The 24,461-nt window shown below is 39.6% G+C and overlaps 1 protein-coding gene across 1 annotated transcript in view; it reads left to right on the top strand.

Moving 5' to 3' along the window:
- Window positions 1-24,461, top strand: part of MID2 (midline 2) — a 100,761-nt gene that overhangs the window by 18,715 nt on the left and 57,585 nt on the right. Inside the window, 1 exon segment of the mRNA XM_033201061.1 lies at window positions 9,972-10,067. Coding sequence (XP_033056952.1) covers window positions 9,972-10,067 — 96 coding nt within the window.

Below are 24,461 nucleotides of genomic sequence, written 5' to 3'. Positions count from 1 at the left end.
TTGTTATTGTTTTAATAAATTTTGGCTTCGTAAAAGAAGTCAAATTTCAGTGACTGTCTATTGCTGACAGACTTCAACTCAATATTATAAGTCCCGTACAACTTTTTTCTTGTGCTGCTCATGTATTTTCCCCTACTCCTCTAAAACATGCTACCTTCATCTACCCAGGCGAGTCTCCTAACTGTCTGCAAAACATGCCATTCTCTTTTCTGATTCTTAACTGTCACTAGTGTTCTTCTCTTGGCCTGTTACAAATCCTATGTATTCTTTAATGCATAATTCAAACCCCATAAGACCACTCCAAAACATCACAGCTATGTCATAATCTCCTTTAGGTCAGAAATAATGTCTTTTATTTCTTTAGTATTCTCCTTAGCTTCTAGTACACATAGTATTTGATCAAGAAATCCAAATGAATTCAGTTTTCATAAGGATTTGCAGGAAATATACCAGTGTCTATAGCTTGCTTTGGATCTCATCTTAGAAGATATAAATCTGTCTTGCCATTATATATACCCTGAAAGTCTGAAAAAAGATCTCCTGTGAACTACTGACAATGTTCAAAACCAGAGTGCTAGCAAAAGTATGGCATGTCCTTAATTTTAAGTGCCTATGCATTTTGATCACTGGATTTTCCAACTACCTAACACTATGGTGACATCTGTATAAATCAGATGTGATTATTATAATTCTCTTTGAGAGTGATGTCTTCACATTTCCATACCCACAGCCTGCCAAAATATAGCTGATGAAACCAGGGGAATAGAGGAATTTCCTGAAAGGAATAAACAAGCACCTTTTCTTTTACTCATTACATTTCCACAAATTCATTACTACAAATAATTCTTAAATGCAGTTACATTCACATATCAGGGATCTTGTTATAAAATATTACCTGGCACTGGAGTAAGCCTTTTATCATGGGAAAGTAAAACACACACACACACACTCTCTCTCTCTCTCTCTCTCTCAGCAAGACTGGGACAGAGAAAGCTAATGATTGCCAGAAAAAGAGAAGGGAGATATGAGACTTGGAGGATGTTCAAAGGAAAGCCACAATGAGAGTTAAAAGGTTGGAAAATATATATTCTAGACTCTTATCACAGTTGATTACTTGTCCTTCTTCCTACTCAGTCACTATGTCATCTACCCACCCATTCTCACTCAGTCACCACCTTCTCCTAGTCATTTATCTACTCACCCACTTGACACTCACTACTGTCTGCCAAGACAGATACCCTCTCAACTAATGTACTAATGGGCATATGACTATATCTCAACCAGTATGAGTATAAATATAAGGGAAAGAAAGTGAAATATATTTTTGAGAGACTCGGTTGAGAGTATATTTGCATACACATGTATGCATCGCTGTATATGAGTATATATAGTCTTGCATAAATATGTGGCTGAGAATGACTCTGTGTCTGTGTACGAAAGTATATCTATAAAATGTGTATCATTGTATGTGAAGATGTGAAAGTGTGTAAATCTTCTGATAAGTTGGGTAGGAGAGGGCCATGAGTGTAAGGTAAACTTTCTGTTGTCACCCTAGGGAGAGTTAGAGCCTCAGCAGAACCCATCCTGAGGCTAAGGAGCAATCTAATAAATGAGCCAGATCAAACATACGCATGATAAGAAAAAATTTCAATGGAGGCCAGGGTGGGTTACTATAGGTGAGGGATAAGAAAAATGTTGTTTCTCACTCTCAGTCAGGTACTAAATCACAGTAGCTAAATATAAGAAGAATGAAACATTTGAGACCAGATGTATGCTCTCTAAGGTCTGGTGGTGATGGTGGTGAACATGTTTGTATGGGGTTGGGGACAGTATCTGACAGGTTTCACAGCTAAGCCAGCCTTCAACTCATGCTCATAAATCATTCTTACTTGTAGATCTGCCTTCTCTGTGGTCTCTTAACTGTTCCAGACTTGCTCCCCATCACATACAATATGTATAAATCTGTACATGTTTCATGTGTATATGACGATAAAATACATTTCATCTCTACTCAAACTGTGCACTAAGACTCATTTGAACCCCTATTCTTTTCTCTGCAAGACTTATATTGATTTCTCTGTCTCTTAACTCATTTATTATTAACAGGACCCTGTGTTGGAAGATGTTTTCCATTGTTTCTTTGGTTTGAGAGCAAGTTTAGCAAGTAGATACTCCTATTATCTGTACTCTTATGTTTCTGTTTTTCTGTTATTTATTTTGACTCAAGTTTTCTCTTCACCAATACTTGAAAGGAGCTGACAATCATCTGTTGGAGAACAATTTGCAAAATGTTGACACAGAGATTGTTCTTGGGTGGATAGAAATCCTGTCTGTTATTATTGGGCAAAGAAGCATATTACAGAAATATAATATAGGTGAGGAAAGATTAAGGAAACAAGAATTACTGAACCCAAAGAAGTGAGGTTTAAAAATGTGATAGTGGCCTTCAAGTTCATGAAAGGTTGATATAATGAGGTAATACCTTATTATTTGTCTCACACGAAGCTAGAACTGACAATAACTTAAACCGTAGCATCAGGGATTTAGGCTAGGGATTCATTCATTCATTTAACAAACAATTAATGAACATTCATTTTGTTTACTAAACACTTTACCACTGTGGTAGGAGCTGGGACACAGGAAATAAGGCACAATCCCAGTTCTAAAGCGACTTTGAGCTTAATAGGGGAGATAGACAAGTGGGAAATTCCAATTCAGTATGGTAGGTGCCATGACAGAGGTTTGCACGAGATGCTCTGAAGCACAGTGGAGGGGTCAGGGAAAGGATATCATTGAGCTCAAAAACAGGGAATCATGAGTGAATTTGTTGGAGAAGAAGGGCCAAACTGGAGATAGTCCATGCAGAAAAAATTGTCCAAACTTGGTGAATGACTATGGTGATTATGCACAATGAAGAGAATGAATTAAAAAGGACTTCTGAGGTGGAGATGTCTTGAAGGATGGTGGTATTGAGGAGGACAAAAATGAAATTAGGAAGGGATGGCAGTTTTTTTGGGATGCTCTGACTTTAGATTTGAGTTTGATGTGATTGTGGATCATTTAACAATCATTCATTCATCAAGCATTTCTTGAACATCCATTAGATGGCAGGCACCAGGATAGGTGTTAGGGTTACAGTGATTAAGAAAGCACAGTCTCAGCCCTGATGGAGCTCTCAGGTTAGTATGGGGAGGCAGATAATTAAGGACACAGTTACGAGATGGTGTGACAAGTGCAATGACAGTGGAAGAACAGGGGCTGTTACAGAGCTTAGGAGGAATAGCAAGATAGAATTTGGGTGAGTTTTTGAACGCCCTGTTAGGGGACAGGAGTTGGGGCAGAGAAGGGGAGTGCCCTAGTCAGGAGAAAAGAGTTTGTTGAAACATTTGGAGGACAGAGAGTATGGGGATCTCTCAGAACTGAAAGGGTAAGTGTCCTAGAAGGGGTTAAAATTTAGGCTTTCCCAGTGGCTGAAAGATTAGGTCTGGAGAAATAGATTTGGGAATCCTCGGCATGGTGATAGAGCCACACAGTAGTGAGCTGAGCAAGGGTCAAGGATTGAGCCTTGCAGAGCACTCATGGTCTAGAAATTAGGCATGAAGGAATAGCAGTTGAAAGAGAAAGAGGGGGATGTGTATGAGAGGCAGGAAGTGAAGAGGAATAGTGTAAGTGGAATACAACCCTGAGTCCTCCAGGAAAGTAGAGTTGACTCTGGCTCACTAGTCTGAGTGTTATCAAAATAAACACTAGATTTAAGTTTTTAGTACAGGTTTGCTTTTAGAATGTCCAAATAATAATGTATGAATTTGAGCTAGAGATGTAATCATGCTATGCACCTGAAGATGGGGGAAAGAAAAGAATATGGGAAGGTTTGGGTAGCATTTCTGATAAGGGGAATGGGGGAGGTGTGGATCTTGGCTGGACGATCGCAGAGCCTTTTGAAAATATGGCAAGTCTTTCACCTGGCTTGGGGGTCAGGTTATTCTGTAACAAACCTTAAGTAGAGTAGACCTATGTGATATACATCCAGTATATCACCATCTCATTCTGAGACATAGCCTGTATCTATACAACAGCAAATAAATGTTTGGGGGAAGAATAAATTTTGGCATAAGGGTGTGGGCTTCAGTTTGTGAACCAGATGGCGTGTTCTGTTGTTGGGAGGCCATATGTAATTGATATATAAAGTGACAGACTGAAGCAAAAGCAAAGTAAGTATTTTAAGACAAGCAGTTAAAAAAAGAAAGCAGACTGTGACCCTAAAAGCATGTGAAGATTCTGGCTTCTGGCTTTTGGAAGAGCTGCAAATGTCGGTGTATAGACAGGATGTCAAAAAAGAGCATGTCAAAGAATAGTAATGGGGCCACTGGCTCAGATTATTTTTAAAGATGAAGTTGTCTTCTGTCAATCAGGAAGACTCAGGTTTGGGGTGAATTGGCCTTTCTGCCCTATTTCACTCCTCCCCTTCCTATGCTCACTCCAAGTTTCAATTCCCACATAAAAGCAGTCAGGGTCTTCTCTAGGTTTAGATAATATTTCCCTTGTACCTTTTAGATAGCAAGAGAGAATACAGACGTTCTATGACAGTGCCATGTTTCAATGGAAATGATATGTTTCAATAGAACTAATACAGATTACACCGCCTTTTAGGCTTCAGTACTTATTGTGTCAGGTTGATGTGTGTAGGTGTGCTCATATATGTGTGAATACATATGCCTTCATGGAGTATGACAAAGGGAGATCATGGTCCAGTTTGTGCCATAATGGGGTAATCTACCTCGCTTTAATAAAGAGGTGGTGTTTTGATGTATGGCTAGATTTCTTGAGGGAGCCAATGAGAAAGTTACCTGAAATAATCTGTGTCTAGAGAAGTGAAAAAAAAAAAAAAAAAAACCCCGCAATTATTTGAGAGAGTTGAAGAAATCATTTCTGTTAATGGGATGCTGTCTGGAAGAAGAATAGCCTGTGCCCAGCTTTCTCAGATGGCAAAACATTTTCCTCTTTGGGAAGGGAATAAGAGAGCACAAAGAGGCCTAATCCATACAACACAAATGAAGTAAAACTTGGGTAAAAATGGAATCAGTGTAGACTGCCAATTTAGCTAACTGAGGCCTTTTAAAATCTGTTATGCAAATCAGCCAAATCTTTCCCTTACTTTGGCTGTTTAGACACATTTACAATTTTGTGTGAGCTAGCATGATGTAGTCATCTAGAGGTGAAGAAGGTCTCACAGTTTCATAAACTAAAATGGCTTCTGTAACACCCACAAAAGGGAAGCACACAAAGACCCAGGGGTAACCTCTTGCAGCAGGAAATGGGAGCTTCATCCTGCCCCCTGGCTGCCAACCTCCTGTCCTGTTTCCTACCAGCAGATATCTCCATTCCGATCTGCCCTGCCACTTTGACTCTCTTGCTGTCACGGTTCAACTGTCCTGAGAAAATTGCACTAACTGGGCTTGAAATAAAGAACCTGGCCCAGTCCTTAACTACATTGCACAAGAGCAGAGCACAACAAACCAATATTTCAAAACTGAACAACAACGAAGAGACATGTTTACTTTTATATAAAGAGATTTTAGACACACACAAACACACACACACACACACACACCCTCTTTGTTTACTCAACCAGAGTACAGACAAGATAATTATTTGGCCAAATCAATCAAATTATTCAAACCTAGAGTGGCCCAGAATTTTTTGTTCTAAATGATTCGTCAGTGCTAGGCATGATAAGGAAAGAGTGACTTCCTTAGATTGCATAATCGCTTCAATTCTCTGCTTCCTTTGCATATGTTCATTATTGAGAATAAATTCCAATTTGAGAGGAGGCTTTAATTCCTTGTAAATGAATAGGAAATGAGTAAGTAAATGTTCGATGTTTTTCTCAAATTATGTCTCATATTGTAAGAAAACAGTGGCAAAAAGCCATCAACAGATGGTGTTTTCATTAGCCAAAGATTTATTTTTCAAAGCATTTTCATATTAATGAAGTAAGGTTGAAATTAGAGTCATCTTGTCAGTTCTAGCTCTGTGTTGTTAACAAGTGCTGGCATTCTGCAAATTGCTAGGGGGGCAAAGCAAACTAACCATTTGCCATAATTTTGTGATGGTAACTCAAGGCGCATAGTCTAACCAGACCCCAAATTATGTGTTCAGCCATAATTTTTGTTTTCAGTGGCTTCATAGAAGCCGCGAGTCTCAGTTCTGGACCACAAAAGAGGAACACATAGCAGGGATTTTAGTCCTGCTCTGTACTGTGAATTATTTATGAGATCTCAGTTTCATGACCAGTGTTGCAACAGGTTGAGGTATTTGTTAAAAACATTATCCTCATGGAATCATCCCATGTTTGAATGGAAATGCATTACAGTTGGAAACACAAATTTCTAATATTGCATTTGCTTGGCATTCATCGATCTACATTATATTTGCTGAATATATCAATATATTCATTTGGGATACGTGGAATTCCCATTGATAGGAATTTGGGCCACTGCTAGAGAAAATCATCAACTGGGTTCACTACCAATTCCCACTGTCTAACTCAAGCTAGACCCTTTCATCACACTACAGAGTTATTATATTCACCTTATGGCCAAACTTTTGAAGAGGAGTCTAGACTTGCAGTCTCTAATTTGTCACCACACCATACTCTAACCTCAGGATTTCACAATTCCTTCCAAAGCCCTACTGAAACACCTTTTCAAAAGGTCATCTGTGACCTCTAATTACCAAATCCGGCTGCCTTTTATCAATCCTCATATTTCTTGCATTCTCTGCATATTTGACAGTGACAAATCCTTTCTTGAAACACATTTCTTTCAATTATGCTCAGTTTGGCCCAGACTTGCATTACCCTACGGCCTTGAATATTGTAGCCTTCTTCTAACCAGTGTCCCTCCTCCCCCTCGTGCCCCGGGCTTTCCTATTTCAGTCTGTCCCACATATTGCTTCTAGGTTAATCTCCTAAATGCAGCCCTGATTATGCGTTACCTTGCTCAACAGCTTTTGGTAAGTCCTCAGTGCGAACAACAACAACAACAAAAACAAACAAATAAACAAAACTACAAACTCTTAATCTAGGCACTTAAGACCTTTATAACAAGACTTTGGTCTCCATTTCCAGCTAAGTCCCCCACTACTCTCTTTCTACCCTCTGTTCTAGCCAAACGAAACTACTATTCCCTGAATATGCCATATATTTTATTTCTTTATACTTTTTATTTATTTGTTATTTTTTTGAGACAGAGTTTTGCTCTTTTTGCCAGGTTGAAGTGCAATAGCGTGATCTTGGTTCACTGCAACCTCTGCCTCCGGGGTTCAAGTGATTCTCTGCCTCAGCCTCCCGAGTAGCTGAGATTACATGTGTCCACCGCCATGCCTGGCTAATTTTGTATTTTTGGTAGAGATAAGGTTTCACCATGTTGGCCAGGCTGGTCTCAAACTCCTGACCTCAGGTGATCCACCCACCTCGGCCTCCCAAAGTGCTGGGATTACAGGTATGAGCCACCCACTGCTCACGGCCTTATTTCTTTGTACTTTTGCTCATTACATTCCTTGTTCCTGGAACATCCTGCTCCCATGCATCTCTGTCTATTAAAATTCTGTTCGTCCTTCAAGGCTCATCTTAATTTTACTTCCTCTTTATCTGTGAAGTCACTGTACCTTGAATAGAGTAGGTGTTCAATACATTTTTGTATTAAATTTCTGAACTGCCACTTCTTTTATTCCTCTGACATCAATTTAGCTTAGAGATCATGTCCAAATCAATGATTGCTTCCTGTTTTCTTCTTCTTCCCCTTTTCTTTGCCAAGAAGACCAAAGATTGAGATGGTAGTGGGATTAAAGGAGGTCAGGGGAGACACTGTGCCCCAATACAAGAAAAATAGAATAAATGGTGAAAAATTACTTCCATGGGAATAAAGCCAAGGAAGCCAAGAGAGACCTGGCAGGAAGGGAAGCAAGGGTTCAGCTGGTCCTCTTAATCCAGTTTGAGAAAATGTGATATCACACTACCCAGCTTGCAAACACATGCATCTATGTGAATATATCCATCTATTCATGGGAACAGTGCCAAAGATATTAAGGAGCTACAGGTACTTAGCAGATAGGAAAGGGGCCAAGTACACAAATCCCTTCTTTTCCTTCATGTTCCCTCTCTCCCCCACATCCCCCCATCCACTTTTTCAAAAGCATGAACTTTGAACTACAAAACATAGGAACCATGGAGATAGCAGTGTAGCACTTAACATGACTGAGGGAAGGTATGCTAGCAGAATGAGGGCCAATAAGTTGGGGTATTACATTTGGAACAGACTTTATGGGGTATTGGGATAGTGGGTGAGAGAGAAGCAGATATTGGGGTTAGTCTTAGAGGAAAAGCAGCTACCAGGGCTGAAAGGCTTCGGATTGGAGAGAAATAAAAAAGCTCATGATTAATCTAGAGTGAAATGATACTCTGTTTTTCACATAAGGAATGGGAAACAGTCGCTTGCTCAACTGAAAACATGCTAGAATTCCGACTACTGTTGTAACAACGTTATATTCAACAGATCTACAAAGTACTCCTAATATGTACCTGAAAGAATCTATGTACCAGTAAACGATGATAAGCAATGGATATCCTCTCTTTTTAAAATATTTGTTTATTTATTTATTATGTATTTATTGAGATAGGGTCTCGCTCTTTCACCCAGGCTGGAGTGCAGTGGTGTGACCCCTGGCTCACTGCAACCTCCGCCTCCTGGGGTCAAGTGATCCTCCCACCTTAGCCTCCTGAGTCACTGGAACTGTAGGTGCACGCCACCACACCCAGCTAAATTTTGCATTTTTTGTTGAGATGGGGTTTTGTTATGTTACCCAAGCTGGTCTTGAACCCCTGGGCTCAAGCGATCTGCCCACCTCGGCCTCCCAAAGTGCTGGGATTACAGACAGGCATGACCCACCGTGCCTGGCTGATGTCCTCTCTTGATACAGTCAGGCTTTGCATTTTGAAGCCCTGCCTCTCTTGTGGGTGAAGCCTTGGTGCCAAAGAAGGAAAGCTGTGAGATACAATGCTAGATTTTGATGAATTCCACACTCAAAATACTCTTTTTTTTCCTGATGGACCCTACTGATAAATATAAAATATTATAAGCAAAAACACAAAAAAATCAGGGAATACTGTGGCAAAACTGTGACTGAGGGCTGGATACACGGGTTCCAGTCCTAGTTGTGCACATGCTAGTAATATGACTGTGCAAAATACTTTAACTCCACTTTGAAGCTTGCTACTCCCGTTTGTAAAATACTGGCATCTTCTACTTTGTGGGATTGTTATGGTTTTTAAGTAGTATGTATGAAATTGCCTGGCATAGTGTCTGGCAGCCATTCAATAATTACAGACGGTCCCTGACTTAACCATAGTTCAACTTATGATTTTTCAGTTTGACAGTGGTGTGAAAGTGATATGCATTCAGTATGCTTCTTGACTTACGTTGGGGTTACACCTGGATAAGCCTATCATAAGTTGAAAATTTCTTAAGTTGAAAATGCCCTCTCTGGGACGTAACTGCATCATAAGTTGAGGAACACGTGTAATAGTTTTCTTAGTCTACTCACCTGGAAAAGGGATAATAATATCTGTTCTTCATATGCTGTGGAATTACTACGAGGGCAAAATGAGATATTGCCTATGAAATACTTTGAAAAGTTAAAGATATTATCGAAAATATAAGGTTTCTTTAATGTCAGTAAATTCCCACATCCACAAAGTCATGAATGTCATATTTTCCCCAATAATGAGCAAATGTGCAGCATTATTAACTTGTACCTAGATTAGTGCTTGGCTCATGGCAGATGCTAAATGAATCTTTGAAACATTTGTCTACTGACTAACTGATTTTCACATGACATTGGTTCTAAAGCTCATGGTTCTTTTTTCCCCTCTTCTCTGTTTCCCTCTGGATTCATACTCTCTGCGATGACAGCAAACTCTGGAGATGAACCTCACCAACCTGGTTAAGCGCAACAGCGAACTAGAAAATCAAATGGCCAAACTAATACAGATCTGCCAGCAGGTTGAGGTATGTAACAGAAACATTTGTGATTTTTCAGAGGACCTGAAATGGGTGACCCTTTGGGAGGACTTCAGTTTTGTCAGAGTGTAGCCCAGTCATTTGGAATGAAGGACTGAATAGCAGTTCTAGAAAGTCTCATTCCTTTAGGATGCTTGTTCCAAAAAATGTGTCAGAAACCTATGGTTTAAAAAGAACAGACAGATGGTGGTGATGGATGGTGGGGGGATAATAGTTCAAGGGGCAACCTATTCTCCTTTCCAAACAGCAGGCAGTATGAAAATCAGACATGAAGTGTGCTTCATCCATCATCAAACTGGACATTATCACTCCTTAAAGAGATTACTGGGGTGTCATAGGGAAGTTGGGAATCCTGGGTCCTTGGGGTAAAGTGAGGTTAATTCAGCACAATATTGTTTCTGTAACAATATTATCAGGACTGCTTCTCCTCTTTCTAGCCTCTCCCCCTCTTCATCCCCTGCCCATGGTCCTATCTATACCATGCACCCCACCTGGTCCTCACTCATTACCTTTCCACTTATTCTTGTCATCAACAAATCATATCTATCTTAAAGTTGTAAATTGTAAAGTGCTGTACAAGTGTGAGGTTTTAATCAATTGTCATCTACATCAAATCTTAGAGCAGAGCTTAGAAGAAGAGCTGACCTCTTCTTAAATGGACATAATAAAATAAAGATGTTATTTCTCTTTCTCAAGAGTGTGAAACTCATACCATTTGGTTTTGTGTTGATTTTGTTGAAGAGCTGATGGTAGGGCTTCAAGTGTAAACAGGGTTGGGTAAAATATTTTAGGATTCCTCATGGGCAGTGGTTGGATAAAAATATTTCTAATTCCATTTAGAGCCTGATAGTCTGGTTCTAATCTTACTTGTATGACAGATAAATGTAACAATTCAAGTTTATTTTATTTCAATTTTATTAAGATCTCATCTCTTAATCCAGTCTATAGATTCCTATTTAAGAGACTGTGGAGAATCTTCTTGTAAGGCAAAGAATCCTCTTATTATATGAGTAACCTTCTGACCCCTAATCATTTGGATCTCTTAAAGTATTCAGTTTGTTCAAGTAGAGTGTACTTGTATGATGAGCATACCATAGAAATTTAATCCCTCCTGGGCACTCCATTTGTGGAAGAGAGTGGTGCTGTATGTAGAGTCCATACAGTACTGGTTAAACTCAGATGTGAGACTGTAAAATGAAGTCGGGGATTAGGGAAGAAGCATAAGGAATGAAAAGAAAGAACACTAGAGTGTGATTTGGAAAATTGTGTTTTAGACTTGGCTCTTCCATGAACTGATGGTATGAATGTAAGTCATTTAGCTTCTCAGTTTCAGTGTTCTTACCTATAAAATGAGGAGTTGAATGATGACATGACCTTTGACTTCTTTCTAGATATCACAGGTCATGATGCTGTGAATGGTTACTTTCTTTATTCTGTTCTTTTTCTCTCCTGGCTTATTCTTTCCAAGAGGGGAGAAACAAAATATAAAGTATTTCAAAGTGGCTTTCAGCTGATCAGAATCCCTCTAATGTTCCACTCTGTCAAAGTTTCTCATTATGCTGTTAGATTACAGTATAAGACATCCACACTGGCAAAGGGACAAGGGAGTATTGTAAGCAGGAGACAAGATAAGAGATCCCTTGATTTAGAATTTGCATGATTGAATGTAGAGTAAAAGCTAATAGTGAATAAAACGTGGTTAGAAATTAAAATCACCTTCCTTGTTCTCATCAAAAAGACTATTAAGTACAGAACAAGTTGTAGTGCAAATAGCAAAGTAAGCAGTTTATTTTTATAGCTCATTCACTTTAGGACCTCTCTAAGGACTCATCTTTACACTCTGAAGAGCTTATCAACCTGGCCAGGCTCACCCAAACATAGCCTGTTCCAACCTTTCCCAGCCCATCCTGCCAATCAAACCTTTATGTTCAGGGCCCTACTCTTTTTTTGAGTGACAAGTCTCATAAAACGATCCATCATTGTGTTAATAGGGAAGGACCCACTTTGGATTTTTAGGTAACAAGCAGTGTTTTAACAGTTCCTTCCTGAAGTTAGTATTCTTGCCTGAGTCTTCATGAGGTGACACTAGCGCTGCCACATGCAAATAGAGTAAGGGGAAAGAGTAGCCCGTACAGTGAAATTCAAGAAGTGTTCTTTTATGGATGCTTGCTAAATCCCATCATGTAGGCCACTGTCGGCCCTAGGTACACAAAAGGTCAGCTTTTACTAATCCTTTTTTATGCCTGGCATTGTACCAGGTATAAAGAAACCAGCATAGGCACAGTATCTACCCTCTGAGGGCTTACATGCTACAAGAATCCACCCTGATGTAGATATATATGTGCAAGAAATACAGACAATTGAATATAAACATTAATTGAGAACGGGGAAAGAATAGTGAGATATTGTTGAGAATGAGAATGTATTTTGGGATTTAACTTCATAGTCTGTTGTGTTTAGGATTCTGTCTTTGATGACAGGGACCCTACAGGATGGCTTATGGAAGGCCATTTCTGTCTTCTATGACATTATCCATTCTGAAAAGTTAGGGATGTGCCCTTAACTTCCTTTTTTTTTTTTTGGATGGAGTCTCACTCTGTCGCCCAGGCTGGAGTGCGGTGGCACAATCTCGGCTCACTGCAATCTCCGCCTCCTAGGTTCAATTGATTCTCCCATCTCAGCCTCCCGAGTAGCTGGGATTACAAGCACACGCCAACATGCCCAGCTAATTTTTTGTATTTTAGTAGAGACGGGGTTTCACTGTGTTGCCCAGGCAGGTCTCGAACCCCTGAGCTCAGGCAATCCACCCGCCTTGGCCTCCCAAAGTGCTGGGATTACAGGCGTGAGCCACCCGGCGTGACCAACTTCCTCTTAATAATACGCGAATCCAGGTTACTTATTATCCTCATTCAACACAGAGCCTGTGTCTCCAAAAGCCTTCAAGACAAGCCTCAGGATTAGAAATCTAGTTAATGAAGGGACTTGAGACTTCATAAATGCTTATAAATACTATATAAAATGAAATGTATAGTAGAATACTTCAGTCATGAAAGTCAGACAGTGATGGGTGATTTGGAATTTTTTCATTTTATGTAATCCAGATTCATCTATAGGGAATGACTATATTCACAGTGTATACCAGGCATTTCACGTTGGGTGGGGGCAGAGGATACCAGCTAAGGCACTTCTGAGAAAACTGGAATAGGGTATTTTCCTGTCAAACCTGTTCCCCTTCTTTATTATCTGCAAATGTCTTTGTCACAGATTGACTTTTCCTAAAGGGGCCATAAATACTGCCTCCCTATCATGGTTCTTTCTCCCTGTTCTCTATTCTCCTTAGAAAGTAAACAAAGCTGGAGTCTTCCTATTATAGCAGAAACAGAGATTAAGATCACTACAGATTTGTTAGCTGACTTCTATGGTAATGTAGCTTGTTATAATTGCTGCTGAAGGTTTCAGAATTCAGTAGATGGGTAGTTGGAAAATGTTTTCTGTTGGGGCTGGAGAACATGGGAAGGAGGCAGAGGCAGCTCCAAGACTCCCTTTAATCTAATTAAGGAAGGGCATGCTTTGACCTTGCTACTATAGCCACTTGATCTCTATATATAGTTCTTTGTCCTGGCTCATCAGGCATCCTTTGTTTACATTTTCAAAGGAAACCTCTGTATGATGCATAGCCAAGGGAAAATGTATACCAACAGATGAATACTTCCTCTTCGCTTCCAATACTCCATGGTTCTATGAATAATAGGCATTCTAAAACATAGTGAGGGGCAAATATAGTTAAATACTTAGTAATCAGTTGGTCAACAGCATTCGTTGAGCATACACTGTGTACTCAGTGTGGTGGGCAATTTGGGGGCTACAAAAGAAATATATGTGGTTGATGACCCCAGGAACTTTCAGTCTAGTTAGGGAAAACACAGTATGTAGTGAGAAAGAGTATTTATAGAGGCAGCATGCAGTGCAGAAAATACAAATGAATGTAGTATAGCCCTTTCAATTTTACTTATTTAGTCTTGTTCTTAGCTTTTATGGCATTGAGTAAATTAAAGCACTTTCCTGGATATTTTGTGTGCCACCTTTTTCTTCTTTCCAGAACTGCTGTGATACAATGGGTTAATCCATCCCAGAAGCTCCATGGGCAGGTTGATTTCCTTCTGGCTCTTCTCAATCCTTTTAAAGAGTTAGATGGCACTGCTCTTTAGCATTAGGAGAAAGAAGAAAGAAAGGAGATTGGTTGGAAGAGAGGGAGAGGTTTCCCTTAGTTTGGGGAATTTTAGCTTTCTGTCTTGCTACTAGGTCTTAGCTTCATCCACTTTGGAAGTCTTTCTCTTTAGAGTTCAAACTTTAGATGGCTTGGTATTCTCTTCTTTCTGCTCCTATTGCTCATTGGAAGGATATTTGGTCTGGGAAGAGCAAGAATCTTGGAGTCTATGTGATAGATGTCTGGCTGCTTCTCCAAGCATAAAATATAAATATTTTAAAATAAATAAATTTAAGAACACTGCTATGAATGATTTCAGCAGATAATCCTTAAATATTTTAAGGTGGTTGAGGTAGAAGAAAGAATAGAATCTAAACCATTAGAGCACAAATATATTTGTTGGTGGAGCCCTCTTTAAGGAGCAGTCAGTGAAATTAGTATAATTGGAAAATTTAATGGAAAAAATGCATTTTAGCCAGATGTCGAAGGAGAAAAAATAATTACTCCCTCTGGAGAGACAGAAAGCAGAGGTATTAGTGGAGGTGTAAATGAGCACATTTTATGGGGAAAATGGTGCCTTAAGCACTGGGTATATACAGATAAGTAGGAAATGGCACCTGCCCTCAAGGAACACACAGATTGGCTGAAAACCTGACAGGTAAAATGGCAAATAGAATGTGAAGTGATAATTACTGTAATGAATGTAAATGCATGATGGCAAGTTTGCATGGAGGAAGAAACACTCAGGCCTGCCTGAGAAACTTAGGAAAGGCTGCAGAATGGAAAGAAAAATTGCGTTATCTTGAAATAAGAGTAGAATTTTGCCAATAAAAATGAGATAAGGGAGTGAAGGGGACCACATGTGAGAATACAGAAGGGTGATCAGCATGGAGACGTTCAGGGAACCATCAGAAGTTTGGCTTGGCCATAATGTAAGACATGAGATTGCAAGAGGTGAGTATGGAGAAGTAAGTAGCTTGGGCCCAGACAATGAAGAGCCTTGTAGGCCATGTATAGGTGTTTAGACTTTAACCTGAGAAGTCTGGGGAGCCATGGAAGGATTTTAAGCAGGTGAATAACTAAATAAAATCTGCACCGAAGAAGGACTGCTATGGCTGTAGTATGGAGTATGGAGCAAAGGTCAAGGGTTCAGGGTAAAAAGTGAGGACAAAGAGACCAGTTAGATTTTTACTGATCCAAGGAGAGGTGAAGGCCCAGCTTGAGACAGTGGCAGTAGGATTAGGGAAGAAGGGATAAATTCAAAATATTTCTAGGAGGTAAATCAGTATTAATTGGTGATCAGTTAATGGGTGAAGGAGTGAGGGAGAAGAAATACTATGATGATCCACAGGGTTCCGGTTTAGGTGACCAAATGGGTCCATGGCCTTTCACTAGGTTAGGAAATATAAAAGTTCTTTTTAGGCCTGCAAGGTTTATTGTTCTCTGGGTCAGAAAGGCAGGTAGGAAATGTCCAGTAGAAAGCTGGCTACCTGGATTTAGAGGTCAAGAGAGAGATCTGGGAAAGGGGTATACTTGGAAGTCATTAGCATCTAAGTAGCACTTAAAGCCATGGAGAATGTATAGATTGAAAAGAGGGCCTGGGACAGATTCCAACCCAATTGTTTGTCACTCACAATACAATAACAAACTGACTTTCCAAATAAATAGAAAGTCTGTGGTGCTTTTGAGGAGATTACTGAAGAATGCTGTGCATTTTGCAAATTAAATATCAAAACTAAATTGGTGGAAAAAAACCAAGGTTTAGACATTATTATCTTAAAGACTACAATAATAAGTAACACTGAGGATTTCCTCTGTTCCAGCTGAGCGCTTAATATGTGTTAACTCATTTAATTCTCACAACAGCTCCGGGAGATAGACACTGTTAATACTCCTACTTTACAGATAAACAGAGATAAAGAAATATTTAAGTGTTTTGCCAAGTTCATGCCACTGGCAGGTAAGAGAGTGGGGATTTGAATACAGGCACTTTAGCTCTGGAGCCTGTGCCCTTGACCACTCCGTTACACTTTTTTTTGCAAGACCAAGGTACATGCCACTTGGATGTCTCTTGTTCATCACTGGTGGTTCCTGGACCCATTGTGAGGATGACTTACAGTGAGCAAGGGGTATAGGATAGGATGTGAATTCTGAAGGAGAGCAAAGGAGAAACAAAGAGCAGTCAAGAGATGAGGAAAACCAATAAAAACAGAGGATCAAAATCTCAGAGGAAGGAGAGACCTTCAAAATGTGGAAGATTTGATTAGTCAATTGGAGCAGAGGCATAGAAGATTTCATTAGTGATCTTTGAGGGAGAAGGTTCTATGAAAATATGAAGATGGAACATAAATTCAAAGAGGTCAGGGAGAAAGTAAGTTATAAGGAAATGCAGGGCTGGGCTCAGTGGCTCATGCCTGTAGTCCCAGCACTTTGGAGGCCGAGGCAGGTGGCTCATCTCGGGTCTGGAGTTCAAGACCAGCCTTGGCCAACATGGTGAAACCTCGTCCCTACCAAAAATACAAAAGTTAGCCAGATATGGTGGTAGACACATGTAATCCCAGATACTCAGGAGGCTGAGGCAGGAGAATTGTTTGAACCCAGGAGGTGGAGGTTGCAGTGAGCTGAGATTGTGCCATTGCACTCCAGCCTGGGCAACGACAGCGAAACTCTGTCTCAAAAAAAAAAAAAAAGAGGAAATGCAGGTTGCAAGAAGTTTGATTACGAAGGTGAAGCAAGAAATAAGGTGTTAGTTATTATCCTTTCGAAGGGCAGAAAAGTCAGACTCATAAATGCTCTGTTTGTGTATTATTCTGCTACTGGTGAGTTAACAATAGGAATCACTAGATCCACTGCGTTCATCCACATATGTTTCCCTTCCCTTCCTGACTTGGTGTCCAGCTTCATCTCCAACCCAGGACACTGTAGCCTTAGTTTCTACAACTTGCCTCTCCTAAAAATGGTATGTAGGTCCTGGGAGGCAGTGTGCTGTGACAGCTTTGGAGTTGGACAGACAGGAGTCATGTTAGCTGTGCAGCCTTGAACACATACTTTTTCTGAGCCTCAGTTTCACCATCTATAAAACTTGGACTAATAATACATTGAAGGGAAAGGCAATACATGTAAAGTACCTGCTACTGTGCCTGGTATATATAGTCAAAGCTCAATAAACGGTGGTGGTGGTAGTACTAGTCATAGTAGCAGGAGGACGAGGAGGAGGGAAGAAAGAGAAAGAGGAAGAGGAGGTGTAATAGCAGGAACAGTTGTTAGTAGCAGTAGTACTAGTAATAGTAATTTTGGGTACTACACATTTTGCCAGAGATTCCTAGCCCTGACCTCAGGACTTCCAAAGCTTTTTATCACTGTCTCTGAGAGTGGAAAGAACAATCATTCCCAAATACTCATAACCAATTTCAAATTTTACATATACCAACTAGAACTTTCCTTGGGAAGAGGGAGTGGTAACGAAATTGCAGCAGCAAAATATTGGGTATCTCAGCCATGTGACTCTACATAGCCCACTAGTAACTGCAGATGTGATAGACTGAAAAGGGTTATTGTGCTCAATAAGCTGCTAGCTTGCAGTTACTAATTTAAACACATTTTATTTAGTAAGGAAACATTCACTGCCCTTCTGCAAGAATATCCAAAAGATTCTTCGTGTTGATACTTAAGTAAATTTACCCGTTATCCTGCCCAAATTCTTCTTGATTACTGCCTTTAAGCAAAGCCAAAAGAAAGTTTTAGGGAGGTCACATGCTTTCACCTCTAGTTATTTTAAAAAGAGAGAGTTCTATAATTTTGTATTTGTGATTTAAAATGTTTATTAGCAAAAATGTTCTGTGAATATTTTTGTGAGAGATGGAAGAGCAGGGGGAGCAGACTTAAGAGCTCTTGAGAAAGATTTGAACTACCAGTGTCTTGTGAAAATGAAATACCTAGTTTTAAACCACTGTGGAATTATAGGTGGAGAAAGTTGTTTCCATGAAAAATGGAAAATAAGTGCAGTGATCCAGTCAGTCTATTCATTTATACTACTGTAATGACTAATTCAGAATATTACAGTCAATCTTATTAAGTATATAACAATTGACATTTAATATAGATGAAAAACCTAAGTTAACTGTGCAATCCAGTGTGTGGTCATAGCCTATTTTTATACTAGAAAAGAAAGTGCTTTATAATTTTTCAGACACCTAATGCATTCAATCCTTTTTAAAAAATACTTTGTGACAATTCTTCATATATGTCAGTAAAGTAGCATTTTTGAAGACATTAAATGTTGCAGTTGAAATACTTGGAGGGTATGAACACATGACAGGGTGTGAGGATAAAGTTAGTTAGGATTAATATTGTTTTCCTCCCCCTCCTCCCTCACATCTATATGGCAGGTAAGCTTTCAGGTGTGGTCATGTCTTCATAGCCGAAACAGTTCACATAGGAATGCACTTTCATCCCACTTTTGCACTTTTCCTTTGGTAAAGTGAAGCTTATCTTACAGTCCCATTTCCCATCCCTCCTCTAGTTCCCATTTCTGTGTTCAAATTCCAGGTTACTCACTAAATGACCAGAGCACTTGCTTAATTTTGGCCCCTCTTGTTTGCTCCACTATTTTCACAATCCACCCCAATTCCCCATTTCTAATGTGCTCTTGGAAAGTTAATGTAATCCTAAGAATTCAGCTAAGGTTCTATCACGCTTATCCTATACCTTTAAATGTTTCTAGTTCCACTTCTACTCTAATCTCTCCTGCCATCAACCCAACCAAAACCAAACAAATTTTTAAAAAACCCAGACTTGAAACCAAAACAACCATCACCACAGCAGATAGGCAGACAGCCATTGAGCTGTCCTTACTGTCTCTGCCTGTCAAAAGGAGTCCAGCTGTGTGGTATGGTAAGCAAGGATTGGGAGGAAGAGAATCTTATTTGAACAATTTGTTCTGGGCGCTGTGCTAGAGACGTCATTTCTAATCTCACTTAGTGTTTGTGACAACCCTGTGATACAGCTGGTTAATATTCCCATTTTGCAAGTGAGGACCTTGAAGGCCAGAAATATTAGATGCCTTACTCAAGGTCACACATAAGTAAGCTGGGATGCAGTTCTGCATTTCTCTCACTCCAAAGTCCATGTTCTTTCCATTGCACTGTGCAACCTAGTGGATAAGTTGTTGGTTTACTTGCCACTGATTCATTTGTGCTCAGATAGGTAGGAGACAGCTCCAGAAAACCCTTTGTTTTTCTCTACAAAATAGCTCTAGCTCTAGAAAAACATATGGTCTATTTGGGAGCCTGACGTTCCTGAATCCGTGGTAAGCCTCTTATGTACTCCTGCCGTTGGCCTACCTTTAATAGCCCAGAGCTGCTCTCCATATTCGGACAGCCCTTCATAGGGTACAGAGGAGAGGGAGTTGCCTAGAGTTGGCAGAAGGAAGTAGTAATGCCCACAATTAGGCATTTACTTGCCCAGATTATTTTTGTGCCATGGGGGTGAAAATAGTGTGGGCAGCTCCAGGTATCAACACTGTCCTCATCCATAGAGTTTACGCTGGGACCCATATTTTCTTGCTGAGACTGCTGGGATGGGTCGTCATTCTAGGGCTGTACGTGACCATGTTTCAGGGTAAAAGTAGTCTCCATGAGACACAGGTTTTCTTAACAGTTACAAAGAGTTTTGCAGTAAAGATGTAGTCTCAAAAGTATACTTAATGTTTGCACATACAAAACAGGCTATAAATAACAAATATAATACCACAATGACTGCAAATATATAGATTTCCTCAAAAAAGAGTGAATGCATTGCTACCATTAATGGTGTCTTTTGATGGAATGATTACTTAGAAGTATACATACAGCCAGGAAATCAGCTATTTACTACCTCAAGACAGAAAGAGAATCCAATGCCTCCATCTATTCCCACTACCTCTCCTCTCACCTAAATCAAATCTTGAATCCAAGTTTACCCTATCTCAGCCAGTCCTAAGAGCTCTTAATTACTCCTAAGAGCTTTAAATACATTAGCTCATTTAATCCACCCAATAACCCAATGAAGTACGTATTATTCTCATTCTCATCTTACAGATGGGGTAACTGAGGCACAGAGGGGTAACTTATTTGTATAAAATCACAGGTGGCAAATTAAGAGTTTGCATCCAGTTTTCCTGAGGTCTATGCTCTTAATGAGATTATGCTGTATTGAAAAACAGGGGCAAAACTAACAACCCATGGCTCCATGTGCGATGTTTTGCAAGTCACTGATTATTGTGCTTATGGTCTGGGTAAGGACAGAAAACCAGTATTATGTGAGCATGTGTCTTTATGGGAATGATGTGGTGTGATACTAGAGAAATACTTGGGCAAGCCTTTCTTTGTGATAGTAATCTCTCCAGAGCATGCATCATAATGCCTCTCTGCACATGTTATGCATCTGTCTATCTATTTCATAGATGGCTGTGCCTGGCTGTTCATCTCTTATGTGTGTCTGGGGAGGAGGTTTTATGTGTACAGAGGATATATGTGGAAAAAAGGATATATGCCCAGTGAGAGAATTAGTGTTTAAACTGGGTCATGAGGATTGCTTTGACCTCTGTTTTCCCCCACCCCAAAGGGTTCTTTTCAGTCCTTTGATGATTTCCCCATGTAAGGTGAGAAACTGGGACACAACTGGAGGATGTTGCCTTTTGTTTTCTCTGATTAGAAACATTGACTCTTTCCTTGAGAGAAGGTTTTCCTCCTCTTCTGCATATCCCAAGCCTGTTCCAGCTTCTCCTTAGTAACATCAAAGGCACAAAACAATCATTGGCTTTGGAATAATTTCTAAACCAATAAAACTCTAGCTAAAAGTGTATAGCACCAATGCTAGTCGCATAGAAAGACATAGTTCCATCCTGAGCTCCCTCATCCCAATCTATATATGGGTAGTTTTGCACTGGCATAGAATGGCAGGTTTACAAATGTCCAAAGATGTCTTATTAGAAAAATCTCAGGTGCAGGGGAAGCCCAGGACACGAGGAGGATTAGAGAAGAGGGTGACCGACCTAGGCAGGGAAGGATAACAATGATATGTGAAAAGGAAGGAGAAACAATCACAAGATGTCAGTTTACTCTATAGTGCACATACAATGAAACTCCTGCCAAATTTGTGGTGTGTTCTAGCATCTGAAGAGCTTTGAATCTTCTAGCACCCTGGGGCTATTCTGGGATTCCAGTTGCCACCCACTCAACAGCCAAGAAATTCAAACCATTTCAGGAGGATTCCATTGGCTTTAGAATGGAATGGAATTTATATTATATTGGTAGCTCACAGAGAACACTTACATTTAAGAAGTAAAAATATGATATCACAGATGAATATGCAAATTGCGTATTGTTTGCATGCCAGAGTAAAATTAAACACCTTCATGCTTTCGTACTCCATTTCTGTCAAAAACAGGATATTGGCAGAAAGTCATCTGAAAAAAAAAAAAGAAACACTGACCTGCAGTGAGTACTGCCAAACCCCATGCTAACCCAGTGACACATCACTAGCTCAGAAGTTGAAAGCAAATGGTGTTTCTGAGGGTTTGTTGTTTATTATTTATTGTCTTTTTTAAAAAAAAGCACTCATAAAACCTCTGTCATTTTTTCCTCTGTGAACCTTTATAAAAATATTAAGTGCCACTGTGGGGTTAGCATAGTGTTATGTGATACAGAGGAATATAGTAGCAGGTGTATTAAGTCTCTATCCCTGTCTTCAAGGACTTTATAGTCTAGTCGAGAAAACAGAGCTAACAATATGAAACATTGCCAAGCAATATAAAATAATTTAGCACTAAACTGTGTGACAGTAACTGTAAGTGCTGTAGTAATTCGGGGGAGAGGGTGATCCAAGAAGGCTAACATTGTTACCATCATTAATATCTATTGTTCATTAACACTTAATGTGCTCCAGGTGTCATGCCAAATGCTTTACATGTATTATCTCATTTAATCTTCTCAGCTACTTCTGAGACAGGCGCTATTATTATCCCAATTTTTCAGATGAGGAAACTCAGATAGCTAAGTGATTTATCCAAGGGGAGAGTAGAAATGAGACTAGAGAGGCATGGAGGGACCTGATTACAGAGGACATTAAAAGCCATGCTAAGAAGTTTGGCATTTATCCTAAGGTCAAAGGGAAGCCAATTGAAATTTAGTATGAAGCCATTTTAAGCATGGGTGTAGCGGTTTTTTTATGTTTGTTTATGTTTTGTTTTGTTTTATTTTGAGACGGAGTCTCCCTCTGTCTCCAGGCTGGGGTTCAGTGGTGCGATCTTGACTCACTGCAACCTCCACCTCCCAGGTTCAAGGGATTCTGCTGCCTCAGCCCCCTGAGTAGCTGGGATTACAGGCATGTGCCACCACGCCCAGCTAATTTTTTTTTTCTTCTGTATTTTTAGTAGAGACAGGGTTTCACCTTGTTGGCCAGGATGGTCTTGATTTCCTGATCTCGTGATCTGCCCACCTCGGCCTCCCAAAGTGCTGGGATTACAGGCATAAGCCACTGTGCCCGGCCTGCAATGTGTGTTTTTTTAAAGTTCATACTGTCCCTCTGCTGGGTTAAGTAAACATTGGGAAAATAAATGATTTGAGACAGAGGGACCAATTAGGAGACTGTAGTAGCATCATGCTTGGCACATAGTAGGCACTCAATGTATATTTGTTGGATTGATATATTAATTCAGGGAAGAGATTTTGGTGGACAGAGCTAGTGAAATATAAGGGAATATGATAGAAAAGGATAGATTTGAATTACATTTATGAGGTAAATATAGGGGATGTGATGATTAACTGGATGTGGGGAATAAGAAAGATAAGTTAAGAATGAAGCCCTGGGTTTCTGAGGAGCTGGTGATACCCTTCATTCATTTAGGGAACATTAGAGAAGAATCAGATTTAATGGAACAGGATGTAGGAAAGAGACGAGTTCAGTTTTGGAAACACTGAGTTTGTAGTGCCTGTAGTTATGCAAATGAAATTTCCAGTAAGCAGTTAGTTATATTGGTCTAAATTTCAGGAGAGAGACTTAGGATAGAGATAAATATAATTAAGGCAAATGGGGATCTTTTTGAAGTGATGGAATTGCTCTAAAGTTGGATTGTGGTAATGGTTACAAAATTCTGTAAATTTACCAAAATTATTGAGTTGCCCACTTAAAATGGGTGAATTCTGTGGCATGTAGATTATATATCAATAAAGCTCTTAAAATTAAAAAAGTTACGCAAGGTACTGGCACATAGGTAGTAATTGAAGCCTTAGAAATGGATGAGGTCACCTAACTCAGTGTGCTAGAACTCTCAGAATACTGACATTTAAGGGACAGCCAACGGAGTTGGAATGATCAGAAGGGAAACTAGGAAAATTTGCATCATAGAAGTCGAAAGAAGAAAGCATTTTCAGAAGAAGTGAATAGATGATCTTTTAAATAATGATTTGAAAGACTTAAATATCTTGAAATGTCAATAGGAAGGAGTGGAACCAGAAGAGAGGTTGGCTGAAGGAAAGGGAAGAAGATTAATCAAATGAGGACCCCAGGAAGCTAGAAGAGGATGGAATACAAAGCCTCTAGGAGAGGACTGATGAACTTTCTAGAGAGATATATCACTTCTTTGTAACAGGAGAAAGGAAAGGTGATTGTTTCCTTATTGTTTTGTGAGAATTTAAAAGAATTCCCTGGAATAAATTTTATTTTCTCTGTGACAAAGGAAGTAAAATCATTTGTTACGATTTTACTATGAGTGAGAAGGGAGGTGATAGGGTTGAAGCTTTGTGGACGGTAGAGATTGCTACTGTGGAGATATAGAGAGAGCTGTTAAGAGAAACACAGAATTAATAAGAAACTTTGAAAGCCTGCTTGAAGTTGGACACCACAAATTTAAAGGGGAATCAATCTATGCTTCCATGATTAGCATATAGGTCACACTTAAAACCATGAAAATGAATGAATTTGGCCAGGAAAAGTTGATTAGGTGAGGAAAAGGACATAGATATAGATTAGATAGAGATAATATGTATTATTAACCTTTTACCTGTCACGTGTTGTGATATTTTCCCCCAGTTTGTCTTTTGTCTTTATTTTCTGTATGGCTTCTGGTTTTTCTTGCTTGTGAAAGGTCTCCCCCTCCTTAAACTTTCTTTTCATATTTTCGGTGGTTTTATTTT

The sequence above is a fragment of the Trachypithecus francoisi genome, unplaced genomic scaffold, assembly GCF_009764315.1.
Source record: "Trachypithecus francoisi isolate TF-2019V2 unplaced genomic scaffold, Tfra_2.0 Lachesis_group6, whole genome shotgun sequence".
Classification (NCBI taxonomy): Eukaryota; Metazoa; Chordata; class Mammalia; order Primates; family Cercopithecidae; genus Trachypithecus; species Trachypithecus francoisi.
This window is presented reverse-complemented; position numbering and strand designations above follow the sequence as displayed.